The 22,939-nt window shown below is 34.0% G+C and overlaps 1 protein-coding gene across 3 annotated transcripts; it reads left to right on the top strand.

The window, feature by feature from the left end:
- The first annotated feature begins 3,949 nt into the window (after positions 1–3,949).
- Positions 3,950–21,280, top strand: LOC25484665 (WD repeat-containing protein 48). Of its 3 annotated transcripts, none has more exons than XR_003011514.2 (20): positions 3,950–4,103; positions 5,723–5,829; positions 8,721–8,879; positions 10,206–10,271; positions 10,376–10,465; positions 10,777–11,079; positions 11,248–11,345; positions 13,078–13,113; positions 13,211–13,331; positions 13,451–13,687; positions 14,359–14,454; positions 14,560–14,625; positions 14,786–14,824; positions 14,941–15,075; positions 15,750–16,111; positions 16,728–16,821; positions 19,412–19,603; positions 20,374–20,499; positions 20,884–20,964; positions 21,079–21,280. XR_003011514.2 is itself a non-coding variant. In XM_013613561.3 (20 exons), the coding sequence occupies exons 3-19, from the start codon at positions 5,731–5,733 to the stop codon at positions 20,470–20,472; spliced, it is 2,292 nt and encodes a 763-aa protein (XP_013469015.1). In that variant the 5' UTR covers positions 3,953–4,103; positions 4,261–4,311; positions 5,723–5,730; the 3' UTR covers positions 20,473–20,499; positions 20,884–21,280. The 3 variants fall into 3 exon arrangements, 1 of the variants encoding a protein (XP_013469015.1); XR_003011515.2 differs by having other exon boundaries at positions 20,884–20,953; XM_013613561.3 differs by adding an exon at positions 4,261–4,311 and having other exon boundaries at positions 3,953–4,103; positions 20,884–21,280.
- Positions 21,281–22,939: the final 1,659 nt, after the last annotated feature.

Consider the following 22,939-nt stretch of genomic DNA (forward strand, 5'->3'; position numbering starts at 1 on the left):
ATTTTTAACCAATGAAAAGAGAGAGAAAAGAAGTTGTCACAAAAGTTGTATCAAATAGTTGTTCAAATCCTTCTAAAAGGTATTCTTGGGTATGATGGACTCAACAAATATGACAACATGCCCTTTCCCAAAGTTCAAACTCTTTGATAAATTTGGGTGTACACTTAAGTCGTGTTTTCAATTATGCATTGAGTTTCAAGAACTTCCTTTGTAATAAAGATAACAGTGTCAATAATAATACTTCATTACTTGTTCAATCCACTCCTAGTCTATATCAAATTTGGCATTGAAGGTCAGGTTGCCCTCTTCATGATGTGCACAAGTATGTACTAAAACTAAGGCTGGAAATGAGTCGAGTCGAATCGAATCTGCCTGAGCTCGGCTCGACTCGATAAGAATTGGTTCGGCTCGAAACTCGGCTCGAGTTCGACACGAATTATTTTTTCAGCTCGAGTTCGGTTCGTTTAAAGTTCACGAACAGTTCGGTTCGGCTCGTTAGGTTCAGTTCGGTTGCTCAACTTGTCCAAAAAAAAAAAGTTAATTTATAGATCTTTGATATTATATATATATATATATATATTTTAAAATTAAATATTGAATTAAAATAAAAGTTCCCACAAGCATGCATATAATAGACATAAATTATATAAAGTTAAAGGTTGCATAATTACGAAGAAAAATATCTGATACAAGTAACAGAGACAAAAAATCAAACAAAATTCAATTAGCTGTGAACAAAATTCATAATATTATTTTACTTTTAAACTCCAACTGCTCTTCCCTTCAAGACAAAATTGTATTCAGCCACATTTGCCACATTTGAATTAAAAAAATTTAAAAACTAATTCAAATTGATTTATATATATAATCGATAATCGAGTCATCTCATGAACCTAACGAGTCGAACTATATGTAGCTCAAGTTCAGCTCATTTAATTAACGAACTTAATTTTCGGCTCAAGTCCAGCTCATTAGGTTCATGAACCAAGTTCGACGGATTAAATATCGAGTCGAATGTCGAACTATAATCGAGTTGGTTCGGTTCATTGCCAGCCCTAATTAAAAGATTATGATGTGCATGTTCTTGATAAAAGCTTACTTTATTTTTGCAATCATTGTTGTTTGGGCAAAGTCCAAAGGCTACCACTAATGCATATATTTCTTCCGATACCAGCCCTCTTGAACTTATTTTTCGTGATTTGTGCGATCTTGCCCCAATTACATCTTCCTGTGGATACATTTTTTTTTTTTTACTTGTGTTGATGCCTATAATCATTTTTACTTGGGTTTATCCCCTAAAAATCAAGTCTCACACACTATCGAAATTCACACAATTCAAATCTTTGGTTGATCTTCAGTTCAATTTTAGAATCAAGTTTGTTCAGACTAACGACGGAGACGAGTTTTGCCTCTTCATCGGCTTTTTAATCTCTCAAAACATCACTCATAGAATTATTTATCCCATATACATCATCAAGATGGTTCATAGAGAGAAAACACATACACTACTTTCCAATACATTTTGCTTGAACATTCGAGTGTGCTGGAAAGCGTATGACACAAAGTGTGTTGCTAACATTATTAAAAAAACTACAATGAGTTCCAACACATCTTTTTGGATTGGTTAAAATTTTAAAAAAAAAAAATCCACCAAATTGTGTTTGTCTTGAATAAATTTAATGGGACCGGTGTGAATTTTACTCCAAAAGGATGTGTTGAAAAACATATATTAATAAAAGAATGTTTTTTTTTTTTGAGAGCTAATAAAAGAATGTTATAAATGATAGTATTAGATTTGTTGTTAACGTTATTAAAAAAAACCATGAGCAGTCTTAAAACACTCTCTAACGTACACTTTTTCCAACATTTTTGGACGGGTTAAAATTCACACAAATCTTATCGATCAAATTGTGTCAGGCGCCAGCCTCACATAAATATAATGAATTTCATGTAAATTTTAACAATAAAGAGTATGTTGTAAAATATATATTAAAAGAGTGTTGGTGTCATTACTACTAACATTTTTGTAAGGCTAGGAAATTAAGGGAATGATATTTAAAAAATTATTTTGTGATAATTTTTTGTCAACTTTTCTTGTTCTTCTTTTTTCTCTTCCTTTTTCTACAAAAGTTGTTATTAAATTAAATTAAATATCCCTAAAAAAAATTAAACTAAAGTAAATTAAATAAAATAAATTAATTTGCCAATGCATGCAACTAGACATGACAATGACGCGGGGTGGTGACAAGTTTTACCTTCCCCGTTTCCATACCCATTCTCATATAATTACCCTTTACCCTACCCATACCCAAGGGCGGATCCAGATTTTAGGTACATCTGGAGCTAAAATTTCAAATAGTCTAAAATACAGTAGTGTGCTCTTACAAAGGTGCCAAAAGCAAAAGAGCAAGCAACTACCAACCTAATACTCGGCAATTAGCTGAGAAGGAGGAGAATGGAGAGCTGCTGTTAGTTGAGAGATATTGAAATTTGAGAGAGAGGATGAAAAGAGAAAAGGCACGTAGGAAGGGAAAAAGAAAGAGAAAGTGAAAGTGAATGTGTTGCTACTGTGTTTTATCTATATATATATATATATATATATATATATATATATAAAGAAACAACCATTTTCAGCATTTTTGGGCCGACTTTTTCCTTATACCCTCAATTTTCAATACAAATGACACATGTAATAAATAGAAAAGAATAAATTAAATATTAAAATAAAAATGTAACAAACACAAACATCGAGTTTTTTCTTTATCATTTAAAAAGTGAACAAACTAGATGAGTGTATTTATACTTATTTTTTCATTATCCTAATTATAACCTTAAACAACAACTTTTTCTATAATAAAGATAGTTGTTGGTGTCATTTTTTTTTTTAGCAAAAGCAAGATTAATTCATATCATCCAAAATCAAAGAGTACAAATAATCATGTTTTTAGATTATATTTTTTTTTGTTATATTGTTAGTTTCTTTGAAATAAATAATCATGTTTGGATTGATTTGTTATAATTTGAATTCAACAAAAATTTATATTTTACTTTTAATCAAAATTAAAATTTCAAAAAAAGAAAACACCGTTCATAATTTTTAAACTGTAGCGCAATAAAAAGAGCGGAAGAACGGCCACATGAGTTTATGTCATTTTGCTAGTCTATTCTAAAAAAAAAAAAAAAAAAGGAAAAGCATGTGGAGCTTTAGCCCCACATAGATCCAATGTGGGTCCTCCCCTGCCCGTATGCAGCGGGGATGAGAAATTGATCCCATTCCCATTCCCGATGGGTTCGTGTATCTCCGCCCCATCCCCATCGCTGTAGTGGACAATTTTTTTAATACGAATAAAAGATATTTTTAGTCTCGGACTCAATGTTGTAAACAAAGAAATGTTGGCAATTGATGACTATGGTGAATGCGAAGAAAGAGGTCGAGAGAGATATGAAAGGAGAAAAGAGAGAACTATGATAAGTGATTGCCATCTGAAAGATTGAGACTCTGACTGTGTGAATGAAATGATTTAGAGTTCGAGTTTTTATTTATATAAGAGGGATAATAAATTGATTTTCTATATTCGAGACGAGTTTGGGTATAAGTTCGGGGTGAGTACCTATATCCCTATTACTTATCCCGTACCCGTATTTTATAATTGGAGAAAACCCATACCCGAACCCAAATCCAAACAAAGAAAATCTATCAAATTAGGTTTGGTTCAAGTGGATACCACATTTATGAGTTTGGTTAGCTTGTCTAAATGCAACAATATTGTGGTGAAAGTGAAGTTGGGACACGTGGTATATTGATATTGAACCACGTAAGCAGTAAAATCAGGAAGAAAGCAGCTAGCACACAGACACAACTTGTGTAATTCAATTCAGAAGACAGATCTCTTTACTTCTATCGTGCGTGGAAAGACAATCTTATCCTCAACTGAAAATCACAACAAACAAACAAACTCAGTCAAAATCAAAATCAAAATCAAAATCATAATCCTAATTTAATTTACTTACATTTTCACTCTCTTTCTTTCTTTCTTTCTTTCTCCTTCACAAAAGTAGAAAAATAAAAAACAAACTGAGTCACACATTCACCACTGATCGAGGTTCGCACTTCATTTTATATTTCGAACCTTCTTTTTCAATTATTTGTCAGCATTTAATATATAATTTTCATAATTAGGTTATTAATTTTCGTAACGGTTCATATTATCATCATTATGATTTTAATTCTTTACGTTTTTATATACTTGATTGCTTCAGCTGAGTTTGAATCCACATTAAGGATGTCAATTGGGAAAAAGCTCTGATAATGTAATTTAAGCTCTCAATTTACAAATTATGATTTTGATTTTTTGCGTTGTTTACGTACTGCTGCGGTTTTGTTTTAGGTTGCATTGCATTGGTTACATTTCTTGTGTTTCATTGAAGTCATTGATTCTACTGAGCTCAATTTTGTCTACAAAGGGGTTTTTGGTTTTTAATAGGGGATAACTGATAAGCTAGTTCATGGGGACGAGCTTATAGCAAATAGCTTATAACCGATAAGCTAGCTCATTAGATTTATAGTTTCTGTAGTATTAGCAGTTGAACTAGCTTTTACATATGAAATGACATAAACAAATATAAGTTAACTAGTATTTTATTTTTTGCAAGTAAGCTGACGGAGTAAAATTGAGAGAAAAAATGATAAGCTATACATTTTAAGCTTTAGGCCCCGTTTGGATTGATCTTATGAAGAATAACTTATGCAAATAAATAAACTTTTATATTATTTTATAACTTCTCACTAACGAAATTTTTATCTTCATAAGTTGTTTATTCATAAACTACCTTAACAAACTTATGAATAATAAATAAAAGCTTATTTATTTGCATAAGCTCAATCCAACCGGGGCCTTAAAATAATTTAATTAGCTTATCAAAATAAGCTACATGCTAGTAAAAATAAGTTATAAGCTCGTGAGAGGAAAAAAAAGATTACAAAGGAGTCTTATTTTATCAAATGAGTTTATAAGCTATAAGCTCAAATTCCCGCACTGCCAAACAGAGCCTTGGTATTGTTTTTGTGATTTTGCATTACATAGACTGCTCAAAATCACTACAATTGCAATTTGCAAAGAATTAGATTTACTGGGTTTATTGGATATTGGATGTACTATGAATTGTTTCTGTATTTGTACAGACTAAGATTAGATTTACTAGATTTATTTAAGTTCAGAACTGTTGGGCATGGGTTATGCCTAATGCATAGGACATTGGTATAGTTGACATGTGTTTCACAAGCGTTGCTGTTACAGTTGTTCTAGAAGTGCCTAGATTGGTACAGAGATTTAGCGTTGCTTCTGCAGTTTGACATCTTGTTAGTGGGTTTTGTCTGACAAGTTTACCCGAGACATATTTTGAAAATTCAGGGTATAATTATCAATAGTTTTAGGGTTGATAGTTGAGCATAAAAATGTCTATGCTTGACTCTCCAAGGTGTTTGGTCCTAGATTTTCTCTTACAACACATGTACACTGCAGCAAGGTATTCCGTTATGGTTACCACATCTGCATTGTATCACGCCGACCATTTTCAAATATAATTTGTATATTATATGTTATGTGGGCTGACTCGTGTAGTTGGAGCAAATTGCTAGTTATAGTATGTCACCTTTTTCATTTTCTTTAATTTACTCCTGGATATATGTGCTATGTGATTTATCATTTATTATCTGCCACAGTTTCGGCAATGCACAAGGTGGGTAGTGTAGGGAACCTAAATAATTCAACTCGCCCGCGTAAGGAGAAGAGGTTGACATATGTGTTGAATGATGCTGATGACACAAAGGTAACTCATTATTTCTTTGTTCTATCTATTCCAGAAAAATGGCCAAGTTTCATTTTTGTTATAACCTGCTTCTTTACCCCCATATAGACCTTTTCTTTGACATGTGCCCCAAATTTGTGAACTGGATGAGATTGAGAACCTGGTTGTTTAAAAAAAAATTCATGAAAAAAACCACCTTTTGAAAAAGAAAAACCACTTTTAAGAATTTTAACGTGTTTTTAAGCTTTGAAAAGTTATCTGAATCAATTTTAAAAAAGAAAAGAAAAACCCGAATCAGACAAAATAAATTGTAATATGGGTATAATGCAAAATGAGGAATGCTAGGGTCACACCCTCTAACACTCTCTTTAAACACACACCAATGATATGAAGCCATCTCATCTCTTATTTTTATTTCTTTACCGGATAACCGGTCAAACAAGTGTAAAGAAAACAATTTCTTTTGGTTTTTTATTTTAATTAATTTTCCAGGACATTGTTGCCATCTCCAACCTCCAAAAACTACATGGATTCTTATCTCTATCGTAATCTCTTGCAGTTGTCTCTGGTTACCTTTCCTCTGCAAAACTGTTTTTTAATTTGCTGCAGCAAACCCTTTCCCTTTAGTTTTCGTTCTCCTTCTTCTTCCTATTTAAGATCTAAATCCCCAAAATTTCCTAAACCTTTTACTTTCAAACTTAAGATCTAAATTCACGAACTCTTCATTTTTATTTGACTAGTTTCTTTCTTCTTCTTTTTTTGATTTTGAGTTTACAAAGTTTTGAAGTTCTTGTATGATATAATTTTTGGTGGGTTTGTTTTTCAATGGAGAACATAAACGTAATCACACAAACCTGTTAGAGAAAACTGTGTTCATTTAGTGAAAAAAATAGTATTTAAGATTTTAATGGATGAACAAAAATGGAGATTTCTTTTGGACCTTTGAAAGAAGAATAAAAGAAAGTTGAGTGGTACTTGCTGAAACGAGAAGAGATACCTCTAGGTAAATCTAGAAGATGAAAAGTTAAAACCAAAATAATAAATATAAAATAAAAATAAAATAAGTGGCTAAATTGAAACCGGTAACCAGGAAAAGAACAAAAAAAGAGGGATGAGGTGGCTTAATATTATTGGATGTGTTTAAAGAGAGTGTGACCCTAGCATTCCTCATGCAAAATTGTTGAATAACTTCTTCTGAGAAATATACTTTACAGAAAAAAGAGGAGTGTATTGAGAAACTTATAGAGACCATCCTGTCCTACACTTCCATAAAGGAGAACTTCATTGTTAACCTGAGATTTAACAACACAAAAGTCAGGGTGAAATTCAAAGAAAACACTATTGTCTTTAGCAAATTTGCTGACATTGATCAAAATCTTAGTTCTTTATCAAATTTGCTGACACTGATCAAATTCTTAGTAATGGATGGAACATGCAGAAAGTTATGCAGAAAATGAGACGTAATAGACTGGGAAGGTGAGTTAAACCGAGAAGAGCCAGAGGAATGAATTTTCAAATCTTGTCCATTCCCTATGAAGATCTGATCTGGACCTTCAAAGGGAACACACTGTTGGATACTTTGGGAGTTGTTTGTGACATGGAAAGGAGGCACCCGAGTCAGGGAACCAAGCTGAGCTAGAAAATGGTGTAGAATTGGTGAGCAAGGCATTTCGTTGAATGGCAAAGGGTGGCCTAGGCTGGTTTGGAGGGCGCATCCATCTGTTTGCAAAACCATTAGGAGAAAAATTACCTTGAGAGGGAGAACCTTGAGAATAGCCTTGGTACATTTGGAAATCAGCAGGAACAGGGGCTTGATACTGCTGATTGAATCGATAATAACACATTGAAGCAATGTGACCAAAGCGAAAGCACACCTGGCACTGAATATTACCAAACCTGCCACAGCCGCGACGTCTGCCTCCATGACCACGAAAACCACCTCCAGAGCCCAAGTTACAGAAAATAGAATCAGAACCATCCAAATTCGGTGTAGAAACCAGATTAGCTTGTGTAGAGCTTGGATCTGAAGGGAAAGATGATGGATGAACCTGAGGTTTGGCTCGTGTAGAGCTTTGACAGTATTCGGTCATGGTTCAGAACCAGAACTCTATGATACCATAGAAAAGAGAGTAGAGAATTGTGATCTCGAGTGTAAAACTCAGTGTACAAGAACTTATATAGGGTTCTTATCCTACACCAACCAAGGAGTCAACCTATACCCCTGTAACTAAAGTTCAGACGAGTGTGAAGTGAACTGCTTCTACCTGAAACTGCCACACTGGCAGAATATTCTTGACACCTGTAAACTAACTTTAGAACATTCCAGAAAGGCAGAAAAGAAAGGCAAACAAAAAGCTACATAAACTGATATACTCGTACAATACTGATTATTATGAGTATGATAGATGAGAGAAAATGTTAAAAAAGTAATTTTTATAATTTTGAACAAACACAAATTAGCTTATACTTCACATAAAAATCTCAAAAATCAATAATCACTTTTTTATACAATATAAAAAACACTTCTTTTAATCCTAATGATTGGCTGTTTGTGTCGTTGTTATAGTTAATAAAGTTGTATTCATATCGTTCTCTCTCTTTTATTCTTTCAACATCAGATCATTTGGCGGCGTATTTACTTTCCTCCTTATTGTTAATATTTATCACTATTTAACCTAATAAACAATCCAGTAAGAAAAAAGAACTTTATATACAATCAAAGCTTCATAAATAGTTTTTCTACTATACACTTTGGTACCTGTTGCCATTTTTCTACTATCACTATTCTCCTTATTGGCATTTTTCTTCTAAAAATACATGTAATAGATGCTACTTCTGCTGGTTTTAGTTGAAAGTTAAAAAATTTCTCAGTTTATCTATCTATATTCACTCAATCGTTTTTTTTTCCGCAGCATTGTGCAAGCATAAATTGCTTGGCTGTACTTAAGTCCGCAGCATCTGATGGGTCTGATTATCTTTTCACTGGAAGCCGTGATGGCAAGCTAAAAAGGTGGGCACTGGCTGTGGATGCAGCGACATGCTCTGCGACCTTTGAATCTCACTCAGATTGGGTAATCCTCATCTATCTAATCAAAATTTTAACACACACTGTAACTGTGTCTGGTGACCTATGGTTTATTAAGAATTACCTCATGAACACGACAGTGATTATTTTCTAGGGTTAGTGATGATGCTTTAGCCACACTACCTCCCCCCTATAGTCTCCATCAATTTCCTAAGATAGATTGGTAAGTGAATTTCAAGTTAAATATCTAGTAATTTTATTGCTTAATTACCAACTTTGATGGTCAAGTTAGAAGATACATATGATGCAGCACGGGAAAGCTATTCACTATGCTATGTGCAAATTATATTACATTCTTGGGAGCCTAGCATACAGCAGATGGACCCTGTATGTGAAGCGCGATTGAGATGAATATTATTTTCCTATTTCTAGTCTTTTATCAGAGGTAGTCTGGAGTTATAAGTTCAGTTGATATAAAATTTTATTCATATATGTTAGGAGTTCTTAGAATTTGGGTTTAAGGACTCTCAATCCCATAAAACGAATTGTAAGACGAGGTCTATCGAAGCTTGTAAGCACTCCCTAGGCCATCTCTACGGGAGTACAGTCTGTGGAACTCTCCCCCCCCACCCACACACTCAAGATTGGACATATGAAGTATAAGATAATGTGGGTTGAATAACAAGGATATCAACACCCCCACATTTCCAAGATTGGACATATGGAGCGTAGAAAAATATGGATCCTGTCTCAGGCTCTCAGCAATATAATTTGGGCTTAAGGCTTAACTCAACCCTAGAAAACATGCTTGTAAAGGGAGGACTGTTGAAGCCTTATAAGCAAGGTTATCAAGATCTAGATTTAAATTGTAAAATCTTACAATTTAGCGGTCCTACTCACCCCCTACGATTTGAATCGCGCGCAAGATCCCTTTTTTGTGCAAGATCATAGCAAAATTGTTTCTGGCTCGATTCTGTTATTTTCTTGGGATTGAAGTTACTCAGTCGCACGCAACCGTTGCTATTTCTCTGTGAAAATATGTTCTCTATATCTTGGAAGAGACGAAGAAGCTTGATTGTAAACCAATTGATACTAGTATGGACCCAACATGAAACTTCTAAATCAAGGGGAGTCATATGTAAGCCAAACAAATATATGAGATTAGTGGAAAAATTGAACTATCTCACCATGATCATACCAAATATCTCATTTGCTGTCGGCGTTGAGTCAATTTTGAAACTTACCTATAGCCAACTAACTAAGCTTTTTAATACCGAGTTTTTTTTATACCAACTAACATCATAATTTATGATACATGCATTGAATAACAGCTTAAGGTATTGTTACATATATTAAAGTGTTTTTTGAACAGGTAAATGATGCGGTTCTTGTGGGTGATAGTACACTTGTTTCTTGTTCTTCAGATACAACCCTTAAGGTTGGTTGATTGTTAATTTGTTGTAATCAATCTCTGTTCTTCTAATATGAAAGCAGTACTGATATGATTGTTATTCGTTTTTGTCTGATTTATGTTTGTGCCAGACATGGAATGCTTTGTCCACAGGAACATGTACTAGGACGCTCTGCCAACACTCAGATTATGTTACTTGCCTTGCAGCAGCTGAAAAGAATGTAATGTTGTTGGAACTTCTCATTCTTCTTTTTTAAGTGCATCAAGAAAATTTCCATTCAACCCAAACTTGGGTTGGCCGGGTGGTGTTGGCTTGGTACCTTGGAGTATGCTCCTCCTCAAGGTCTCATGTTTGATTCTCCCCGGTGCCAATTTGGGTGGGCTAGTTTTGCTTCTTCAAAAAAAAAATATATTTTCCATTCATATATTTTCCGTGTTCATCATTGAATCTGATAGATTGTTTGATTCGATTTTAAGTTTGAATCTTATCAAATCCATTTTCTGATCCTTTAATAGTGTCGTGAATTAATAGAGCAATATTGTTGCCTCGGGTGGCCTTGGCGGGGAGGTTTTTATATGGGATATTGAAGCTGCACTTGCTTCAGCTACAAAGTGCAATGAGGCTATGGATGATGATACTTCAAATTTTGTCAATAGTTCTGGCAACTCATTGCCAATGACTAGCTTGCGTACCATTGGCTCTAGCAACAGTATATCGATGCAAGCTCAAACTGAAGTATACATTCCGGTTACTGCCAAAGGCCATAAGGAATCTGTTTATGCATTGGCAATGAATGAAGGTGGAACACTTCTTGTTTCTGGTGGTACAGAAAAGGTACTACGCGACATCCATGTCTATGTTCTAACTGTCTGTGGCTTCTATTATCACCTTAGAATTTTAAGGGGCATTTAGTTTATATTTATTTGCGCTAGCTTGATTATGGATTGTTGTCTCTACCATTAGCATGATTTATTTTTGCTTTTAATTGTTTCACTTATCTAGGTTGTACGTGTTTGGGATCCAAGATCTGGATCAAAGACTATGAAGCTAAAAGGGCATACAGATAACATTAGGGCTTTGCTTCTGGATTCTACTGGCAGGTTTGTTCAGTGGTCTTAAATTTTTAGTTTACAAACTTTACACACAACACACACACACATGTGTGTGTGTGTGTGTATAATTATATATATATATATATATATATATATATATATATATATATATATATATATATATAACTAGGGGAAATGCACAAACCACAGGTTGCTAGCACCTAAATAGCACCCAATGAACCTGCACACCAGAAGAAAAAAATAAAAACAAAGCAAAAGAAATGGCCACCCGAAGATTCCCCGGCAAACCAAATGATTTTTTATTTTTTTTGTTTACATAATGAGTTTTTTGGTCAGTGGTTAGAAACCATGTTAACCCATATGAAAATATAAATAAAAAATCAAAACAAGTGAACATTGAAAACCATGTTCAGTGGCTTTGAGTTTGAGTCTGTTGGTCTCCAGGGGCGGACCTGGACTCACAATATTAGTGAGGCTAATTTTTTTTGTCAAATACTTAAAAAATACTAAATTTAATAAGAAATTATATTAAAAATAGTTGTAGCAACCAAAATTAGATGATCAAATTAAATTGACAACCATATTGACCTTGCCAAAAAAACCACCAACATTTGTATGAGTCTTAGCACAAGCCACAAGTGCCAATTGAAATTGATGAGCGATGGGTGAATGCTGAATGGGCATGACCTTGAAAATGGTTAAAATTGGTGTTTTTTTTTTTTAATAATTTGTAGGCGTATTGGTATAATTGTTGGGGTGCAAGGTAAATTTTACTGTGTTTTGAGAAAAATCAGGAGAGAAGGTGTGTGTAATACTGATGGGCCGGGTTGACTGGAGTGGACAGATAAAAAATAAAATAAAAAATTGGGCCTGGGCTGGTGTGGCTATTGCAACACCCTGTTTTGAACAAATGGTTGTTTATTTATTTATTTATTTATTACTTTAGACAAGTTACTCTTTACAAACATTAGAGTTAGAATGTATTTATGAACTACCCCTATCTCTTTCTTTTGTCGTTTTCCTTTGGCATTTCTATTTATTGCCACAAGATATAAATAACCACAGCATAAATAGCATGCAGTATAAACCCCTATTTTCATCCTCTGAAAATACAATACAAGCATCATCATTTTAGCACTCAATATTTTTTTCGTCATTTAGTCTCAATAATCGAAAGTGTAATCATTTTGGTCCTTTTGTTAACTTATATTCGAAGACTAGTCCAGTATCTGCTTGTCATGTCATTGCCTATCAGACAGCCTTCTAAGTTATATTATGGTAACCAAAATAATGGCATTATTGAGGGGACATTTGATGGCAAAATTCTTGTAAGAACTGAATCACTGAATTGATGATACTTGTATCCATGGACGTAGAGGATGAAAATGCTGATTACTAAGACTGAATATTTCATAGGCCATGTTTCAGTGGGTAGCTATTTAATGGGTAATAGTATACTGAATTTTATTTTGGAACAAAATGGAATAGTATACTTTTGTGAGGACTGAATTACTGAATTGACGATGCTTGTGTCTTTAGACTTAGGATTAAAATGATGATTACTAACGCTTAATATTTCAATTGCCAATGTTCCAAGGGTTGCTATTTGATTGGCAATAGTATACTGAACGGAATGCTGTCTGGTTTTCTTTATCGTTGCATATACATATTATCATTTCATAAGTTATGTTAGGTTGAATTAAGTAATACTTTTTTCTTCCTACATCAGCTGAGATGCTTATAACATTTATCTTTGTAGGTTTTGTTTATCAGGATCTTCAGACTCTATGTTAAGGTTGTGTATTTTCTTTTGACAATAAGATGGCGTGTGGTGTTATAGTAATTTATATTGTTTGTTATAAGCTTGACAAATTTCACACCTTTCCTTGTAGGCTTTGGGATCTCGGTCAGCAACGTTGTGTGCATTCATATGCGGTTCATACAGATTCTGTTTGGGCTCTTGCTAGCAACTCAACGTTTAGTCATGTTTATAGTGGTGGTAGAGACTCTTCTGTGAGTTCAATTTTTCTTTAAAAATAAATTGACTATTTTAATTATTGTGACTTGAATTTCTGTGACGTATTGTTTTACTGTTTAACCTGTGTGGTCATCTTCTGACCCATTATTTCCAGTTATACTTGACAGATTTGCATACTAGAGAGAGTGTTTTGCTTAGCACTGGGGAACAACCAATTCTTCAATTGGCTTTGCATGATGATAGCATATGGGTTGCATCAACGGACTCGTCGGTTCACAGATGGCCTGCTGAAGCATGCAACCCTCAAAAGATTTTCGAAAGAGGCAATTCTTTTATAGCTGGAAATTTGTCATATTCAAGAGCGAGGGTGTCTCTAGAAGGATCTACCCCTGTATGTTATATTTATGGTTATTTCTCGAAAATATTAATTTTATTATTGCATCTACTAAGTGTTGTATTGCTCTGGGAATACGTCATGCTGGTTGCATATGCACATGTAAAGGTGAAATATATTTGTTTATTTGTCTCTCTTCCAAAGAAGTTTCTCTCCAAATATAAATGTTCTTTTGATTAGGTTCGTAGAACAGATACAATAGGAAGAGAATATATTAATCTTATTTGATTTGATAATACACAGTATACATTAGGATTGCAGAGGAAAGGAAATAAAACAGAAGGAAATTAAATCATATTAGAGATAAAGGCCAAGCTGTCTTAATATTGTTAGTATATCTGATTTCATAGCTTGAAGCCACTCAGTAGTTTTCATGTCCATTTTTGTAACAGATTCAGGGATATACTAACAATATTAAGACAGCTTGGTCTTTATCTCTAATAAATCAAATCCTAATAATCTTAACTCTGGAAAATATCTAAACTGATAACAATTCAAACAAACCTCCCCCGATTTCATCCCTTTATTACAGGGGTTGCCAGCATATTATTTTCACAATATTAACACAATAATATCCCTGAATCTTTTTATTTCAACAGATTCTTTCTGTTCTGGAGCAGGGCCACTAATAATTTTTCTTTTGGTTGCCATTCAAATATTATCAATAGGTTCCTGAATATAAACAGCCTATCTTGACTATTCCCGGCATCCCTGCAATAGTACAGCATGAAGTTTTAAATAATAAGAGGCATGTGCTGACTAAGGTAATCATGGTGCTTTGTGTTTGTGTCACTATGCCAAGTATGTTAATACTGTCACATGTTCTGTTGTATAGTTATCTTCTGAGCTGATAAATGGCTTCTTTATAGGATACTTCTGGTTCAGTGAAGTTGTGGGAAATCACGAAAGGTATTGCAATTGAAGATTATGGAAAGGTGAGAATTGGTTTTACTTTCACTTGTTAATCTGCACGGAAGTCCTGTTTGATAGGGAAAAAACCTTAGTTGCACTTATTATTATTTCAAAGTTCAACTGTAGCCGACAATATCATTTGTTAGTTCAAAATAGCTAATACTTTACATGTGGATTATATAGGTACCATTTGACAAGAAAAAGGAAGAGCTATTTGAGATGGTATGATTGCATGTATTCATCATCATCAATTCTTTTGCTTTTTGAATGACACTTGTTTTATATATATTATTTTTTTTGTTATGGTTGGTTTATATTTTATTTTCCTACTACTTCAGGTTAGCATTCCTGCATGGTTCACAGTGGATACTAGACTTGGAAGTTTGTCTGTGCATTTGGACACTCCCCAGTGCTTTGCTGCAGAGATGTATTCACAAGAGCTTAACATTGTAGACAAGCCTGAAGATGATAAGGTAAGTTAATGTATTTTCATAAGCAATTTGTATGCCTTTTTCTTGTATTTCTTATCTTTTGATATTTTCCCTATTTTCAAGTCTTCGGTATGTTATTATCAGTGTTGTCAAATGGCGGCCCATGGCGTGGCGGATTTTGGGACAAAAGCCATAGGCAATTTGTGAACAGATGCTCACCGTGGCTGCGCCACAGGCCACCGTGGCGCGTTTATATGGTGGAGTTTTAGCCTTCCCCCATCAACAACATTAGTTATTGGCTGTAACAAATAATACTCACTTTAGATACTAAACATTGTTCATTCTCCTTTTGTTTTGCAAGTTACTAATGAATAATAAATTTACAACGTCCAGTTCATTTATCTGTTTACGTCATTCATCTTGGGATCCATTACCGTCAGTGAAACATATTGACGTTATCTAATTTTACTTTGTTCTTTTTCAATCCCAATGATGCCATGTTGCTATAATCACTGATATGATAGTATTTATTTAAAAGTCATATTTCTGTCAAGCTACTCTATTATATGCTTCTACAGTTTTATTACGTCGGAGGCAGCATTTTGAAAATTATTGCACACCAAAATCAATGCTTATACATACATGCATGTACAAAGACAAACACACATATAAATGAAATACGGAAGCAGCTAATGACTCTTCCTTTTACTCTACAGATTAACTTGGCTCGAGAAACACTTAAAGGACTCCTGGCTCATTGGTTGAGAAAGCAAAAGCAAAGGATGGGAACTCCTGCTTCTGCTAATGGGGAATTATTATCTGAAAATGATATTGGTACTAGAAGTCTTTCACATTCAAGAATTGAGGTTGATGGAAGTTCTGAGAATGATACTATGGTTTATCCTCCTTTTGAATTCTCAATTGTTTCCCCTCCTTCCATTATTACCGAGGGAACTCATGGAGGTCTGTGGAGGAAAAAGATTACAGATTTAGATGGAACTGAGGATGGTAAAGACATCCCCTGGTGGTGTGTGGACTGTGTATCGAGTAATCGGTTACCTCCTAGAGAAAATTCCAAGTAATTTTTTGTCTTCATGTTTATTGTTCTCTCTAAATTGTTGCATGTAGCCCATGCTTTTAGTAGCAAGAGTGAAAGATTGCTCGTCTTGGGTCATGGCAATTTGCATTTATTGTCCTAGCATGATCGGAATATTTCGGCAATCTTATTTTCGTATTATTATGGCTCAAAGCAACATATTCAGCATGTTCCGATGTTTTAAAGATCCTTTTTTCCTAGTCTTCTGTGTAAGAACTTAACTGACTCTTGATAGTTATATAATGATTGTACACTATACACCTCCCAAAAAAAATATGGTGGCACTTTAATATAGCAATTATGATGGAAATCAACTTGTTATTTTATTGAGTTGTACTGGAGTGCTTCCTACTAGTCAAGTGGCATTTGTCGTTTGGTTTATGTAGTTCTTACAGTATCTTTCATCATTTTTTGCTTTCCTAAATGATGAATTTATTTTCTAACTTTTTTACACTGGGAAAAAAGTGGAAGAATACTTATGGTTTGAGTTTCTTACCACAGTTGTAATTTTATATTTCTGGCAACCTCTGATTATTAATCTTGGGTCAGTTATATTCTGTTATCTCTAATATAGATATTTTTATCTTACCCTTTGCAGATGCAGTTTCTATTTATATCCTTGTGAAGGCTCTAATGTTCAGATCCATACTCAAGGGAAGCTAAGTGCTCCACGTATATTAAAAATTCAGAAGGTAAGTTTTAATATTTCATATTGACGAATGGTAAATAATAGTTTCATGTGCTTTTCCAGTGTTCTTTTGAAATTTTCTTCATTTCTATATGAAAAGAAAATGTCTGTAGCAAGAGAACAATGTGCTGATCCTTTTTCTTTGAAGCTATAATTGCTTTTGACATCAAATTGAAGACATTACCATTAACTTGCTGATAAATCTGTTTTATCTATATAAAGTTGGCTATTGAGTTGAGCTTAACTCAACCGTACAAATCCGGTATGTAAGACAAGGACTGTCCAAGTCTCATAAGGACTTCATCAATATCTTTGGTAGGAATTTGGGCAACCTTCATAGGCAATTTGTGAATGAATGTTCACCATGGCGGCGCCATAGGCTGCAATGGCCTGTTTATTCGGCGGATTTTTGGTTATCCGCCATCAGCAATGCTGATAACACCACTTCTCACACCTAGCACCGAATATCGAGAGCGTGGACAAAGAGAGCTTCTTTTTCCAACCCTAGGTTTCTAAAAAACCACACACCTGATCTGTCCGGAGGTATACTTTCGGACGGAAAAAACTGTTTTTGTCCAAAAGTATACTTCCAAACGACATAAAAACTGTTTTTTTTTCTTTCCGGAAGTATACTTCTGAAGTGACTTTGGCGGTGGGAAAAGAAACTCCTTGGACAAATGCATGTTTCCAAATAACAGACCCGATCTTCCGGAGGCATACTTTCAGACGGAAAAAACTGTTTTTGTCCAAAAGTATACTTCCAAACGACATAATAACTGTATTTTTTTTTCTTTTCCTGAAATATACTTCCGAAGTGACTTTGGGGGTGGGAAAAGAAGCTCCTTCGACAAATGCATGTTACCAAATAACAGATTTAGATTAGGTTTTGATACCATCTTAGAATATATAGGTTGAACCTAACTCAACCCCACAAAACCGGCTTGTGAGGTAATGAATGACTCTAAACGTTACAATAACTACTTATGCCATATCTCTAAGTTGGCGTCACAACAACTTTGTTTATTTTATCGTGGAATATGGAAAAGGATGTAGAGTTCTCAGTTTCGTATGCTGGCAAGCCTCAACTTGCACGGTGGAGAGCCCATGTTTCAGATTTCTCTGTCAGGAACTAACTGATGAGAGTGTTTTTCTAATAGTTTATTGTTATCTTTCTGACTAAGACAGCTGAAATATATGTTTACCTCCACAACTGAAGCAGCCCAACGGATAAATATTTGACCTCCAAATATTATTTCACCTATAACTATCCCTCTAAGTGTTGTTATTGGCGTTTTCCACCTATGTCAAAGATGCCAAATCTTGGATGTTTTCAATACAGGACAATTTAGACAAAAATATGAAATTAGGGTATTATAACAATTTTGGGTTCCCCTTTTTCGTCAAGCATGCCAATGAGATAAAAATATCTTGATATGGGAATATTGGAATTGTGGAATTTTCATATCTGAACAACTTAGATGCTTATTATAATTTTGGGTTATGAAATTATTATTATAGTTTGACTTTGAAATTATGGTTACTCGGATATCTAATTTGTTTATACAATTTGTACATGTTTGGGTTATTCGGATGAAATTATGGTTATGCCTAGACTTAGATTTGGAATTTAAGATTGCAATCTTGACTTGCCGTTCTCGCCCTCCCACTTCCATCTATTGTCATTTTCATCCTACAGCACTTTCTTTTTGTTCTCTCCTCCATAGCTTTTCTTTCCACCCCTCTCATTATAAGTGTTGACATATTCGCCCGTTAGAAGTCGTTTTACACCTGCCCACTTTGTATTATATGCTCAAAGTTATGGATTAATTTTGGTCATTTACTGAAATAGATTTTGCAACAGTTGAGGTTACTATAGTTTTTCCATTTGGTCGTTTTAGACAGTTTATTCTGAGGTCTCATGTTGGCATTTCTTGCTATATCTGTTATCATCAAAATGGCTTATGTGGGAAGGACCGAGGAAGGCTGTGAGCGGGAAAACAAAAAATTAGCGTTCGAATTTATCGACTGTTATAAAGTGCAGCGAAGACATGTATTTGATAACATAGTTGTAGAATTTTTAGTTCTATTCTGTTGATAAAAAACTTCAATATACTCCCTCCGGTCCTTAATATAAGAAGAAAAAAAAAAAAAAACCATCAAAACCAATGCCAGCATTAATTGTTGTAACTTTTTAAACATTTTTACAAATATACCCTTATAGAATGTTGTGAAACATTAAATACATCCCACTAATATTAAAAAGACAGACATTAAATGAGGGATAAAAAAGTCTTTTAAGCAATAACTATCCTTAAAAGTTGTGACATTTTCTTATAAATAGGACCAAAACTTTTTTTGAAAATTTTCTTATATTAAGGACCGGAGGGAGTATTTTGGTTGATTGCTTCGGTCGCCTGTCACCACAGAGTTATATTCATGGTTTTATAGTTCTTTGCTCTGTGCTGTGTAGTTGACCATGATCATACTTTCCAAAAGGATTCATTGCTTTGTTTATGGATAAATTTTATAGGCTAAATTTTCCCAGCTCAACGATGCATTTATTAATGATGAACTCAATTTTTTTTTTGGTCTAGGTTATTAATTATGTTATAGAAAAGTTGGTGCTTGACAAACCTTTGGATAGTGTCAATGCCGATGGTAGTTTTCCCCCTGGTATTGCTGGATCACAGCTACAGCACCAAACAGTTGGGGATGGATCTTTCCGATCTGGCGTTAGGCCTTGGCAAAAAGTTAGACCTTCTATTGAAATATTGTGCAACAATCAGGCAAGTTATATCTTCTTATCAAAAGATAGTCTTATGACACTGTATGTATTTAGTTTTTTAAATGATGCCAAGATTGAGCAAGTTCATGCTTATGTTTTTTATAGTTGGCCTTCTTTCAATTTATGCGTATGCATTTTAGAATCTGTTCACTTATCGTATGGAGATTTTTGGTTACCACACTGTTGTTTCCAGCAAGTTATTAAAATTTAAAGACATAATTCCATTCGACCTACTTCCATTGATGTTTTAAAGCTACAACTTTTATCAGCTTCTAATATCCACGGCACAGAATTACTTGAAGAAGTCGTTGTCAACAGCTTTGAAAGTGTTTTGATCTAATTATCCTGAAAACCAGTTTATATATTATACCAGTTTATACACACGGTACCTTGAAATGATCAGGTTAAAAATGTGCTCTTATTCAACAGGAATAATACTTGGCAGAAACTTTATTCAACTTCTAGGATATTTCACTTGATGTGATGAGATGAACAGATCATGATATAATTAAGATAATATTGAGATGTTATATTTTAATATAGGGTCTTGTTAACTTGTGCCCTAAGGGCACAAGATAAGAAACTAAATGTAGAAACTTAATCTTGGAAATTTTGCATTCATAACCTTAAAAACTTCAAAACTTATATTTTCAATGCAATATTTATTTTTAAATTCTATTTTAAGATCCTTATTTTGTGCCCTAAGGGCACAAGTTAACATTTTCCTTTAATATATCTAACATAGCCAAGTTTTTTAATTTCGATTTCCAGATATTGTCTCCAGAAATGAGTTTAGCCACAGTGCGGGCTTATATATGGAAGAGAACAGATGACCTAGCCCTACATTACAGAGTAATTCATGGGAGGTGATTGCAAATGGCGCTTTCGTTGATGGTGGTATAGCATCTTGAACTCTGCTTAGCTACGAATATAATGCTTTCATGACCTATTTTCCTGCATTTTTTCTTTCTTTTTCCGCTACCAACTGGAACAGGGAAGGAAGACCTTAGTTAAATACTACTCTGCAATCTTTTTTATTGATGCCTATATTGCTCCCCAAATTGAGAAGGCTTTAAGCCATTTCTCTGCAGCTTAGCTTCTGAGAAATATAGTGCGATTATGAAGCCTAAACTTTCTTTCAATCTGTAGGAAAATATTTTTGCATGTTTTGCCAATGCTTAAATGATGATCATTGCCATCACAAACAACTTTTGAAGAATTTGGATGGAATGCATATATACTCTCCTTGTTATCCTTATTTTTTCTTTGATCATTTTGCAGGTTTTCTTCTGATTGAGTTAAAACACTTCTGATTGAATCTAGTCGGGTGCTTGATTTGATCAATAGCATTGTATGAGAATTGTATATTCTAAACTCTCAATGATAACCAAATTTAGTAGCATTATTCAAACCTGCTTGAATAGATTTTGTGGTGTTGAAATTTGTGACTAATTTTATTTTTTGAATTACATCTAGCTGGAACATACTTTCAGTGGACATGACCAGGACTCGTGAATTTTGTGTCTGCAAGATGAAGAGAGTTTTCTAATTGGCTCTATTGGGTATTAGTGGGGATCATATGGGTAGGTAGCAAATTTAGGGATGACAACAAAAATATTGTACATTTGATGTGTATGTTAAATACCTCAACGTAGAAATTATGTTATTTTCCTTCATATCTTGTCTCTCTTTTTATTTATTGATTTTTTATAAATTGGTTATCATTAATTGCAAGCATTATGATTCTCATTTTCTTAAATTTAGTATCAGTTACCTATCATTTTCTGCTTAACTCCTGAGTTTAGAGCTCACAGCCTGCTGTCCTTGGTTGTATTGCGCTCACAATTGTATTTGCCTTTTATTCAGAGAAATGATATTTGTACAACCAATTTGTGACTGCTCTCTCTCTCATACTCGCATTATGTTTTGACTTTATCTCTATTGTTTTGATTTTCCGATAAGTTCTTTAGAAATCTATGATTGTCCGATAAGTTGTCAGATAAATGGTTGTTCAAATACTAACACTCTTCGTTTATTTACGGTTATTACTCTTACTCCTATCTTTTTGTGCCAGAAATGTGGATTTGGAAACTGAAATCACAAACATATGTGCACGCATCTTGTTTAGCCAAAGTCATGCAACATCTAAACGTGCAAATCAGATTGATAATCCGTCAATTGAGGTTAATTTAATTGGTAAGTTGGTTTATATTTTGCAAAGGCGTGAGTAAATCTTGTCAATACGAAAAATTTGTTGGTGGATAATCTGTACACACCTCTGTTAGAGTCCTCTAAGCCTTGAGGTCTAACCCTTTAATCTCTTGGGATCAAATTCACTTAAAAAAAATGAGATTGTTAAAGGGTATTATTTTTTTGGTATAGAAATAAATCTTTTGGGTGTTTACCGACAAGATTAGCCCTACAAATTTGATAATTCAAACCAAATTAATTAAATTGGTTTATACATTAATTTTTTTTTTTCTCGAAGAAGAACAAATTGTTGATTTTGTATTACTTTATTAACTATTCACTTTAGAAAAAACCAAATCTTTCACAGTTTATCGAAACAAACTAGTGCAGCTGAGCAAAAACTGTCGGACAAAGTAATAGATTCTGGACTTACTCTCTGGAGACTCAACAAAACACCAAGGGTAGGTGTTCCCAAAAGGTCAAACAATAGGAAAACAAATTAAAAACCATGTAGTGAAACACATTATAAAAAGGAAAATGCGCCGAGCAAATTATCATACCAAGAAAGATTAAATCAAACGAGAACAAATTAGAACTATTGATTATGGTGAAGGTTATACATATTTGGGAACAAAATAGAAAAAGATTCAGAAACAAATCATAAACACAAAAATAGGAGAGTAAAAGAAAACGCATGTGGAGGATTGGTAGACCTCCACATTGAAGATTAATAACAGTTGTAGAGAGAAAATGCAGAAATGCTGTGTTGAAAGAAGCTTAATGAAGTATTTTTGGCAGATGCCGTAAGAAACTCTGCGTTTGCGGGTACTGTGAACTGGTGTCGTGACAAAGAAAATGACCCACGTCGTGAAGGTCTATAAGGTTGCGAGTGTGCACCCCCATACAAGAGTTTTAGACTAGAGAGTTTGTGCCGCATGCGTAGGAAAACTAAATCAAAATGACGTCGTTTTGTTGTCCTTTTTTTTTCCTTCCTCAAATAGAGACTCCAAAACGATGTGATAATTTTTTATTTTTTTTTAAGGAGAGAAGTTACACATAGTCTAACTATGGAAATGTCCCAACCGACTTGGTCAATTTTTTCAATTTTATTATTGGTTTTGTGATATAAGAGTTTTCAAGATCAGTT

Source organism: Medicago truncatula, chromosome 1, assembly GCF_003473485.1.
Source record: "Medicago truncatula cultivar Jemalong A17 chromosome 1, MtrunA17r5.0-ANR, whole genome shotgun sequence".
Taxonomy (NCBI): Eukaryota; Viridiplantae; Streptophyta; class Magnoliopsida; order Fabales; family Fabaceae; genus Medicago; species Medicago truncatula.

Excerpts from the sequence above, each read along its gene's own strand:
- LOC25484665 (XM_013613561.3), top strand. The coding sequence starts at position 5,731 with ATGCACAAGGTGGGTAGTGTAGGGAACCTAAATAATTCAACTCGCCCG. Across the intron at positions 8,880-10,205 it reads TTGAATCTCACTCAGATTGG|GTAAATGATGCGGTTCTTGT; the intron begins GTAATCCTCATC and ends TTTTTTGAACAG. Across the intron at positions 14,825-14,940 it reads AGGAAGAGCTATTTGAGATG|GTTAGCATTCCTGCATGGTT; the intron begins GTATGATTGCAT and ends CTACTACTTCAG.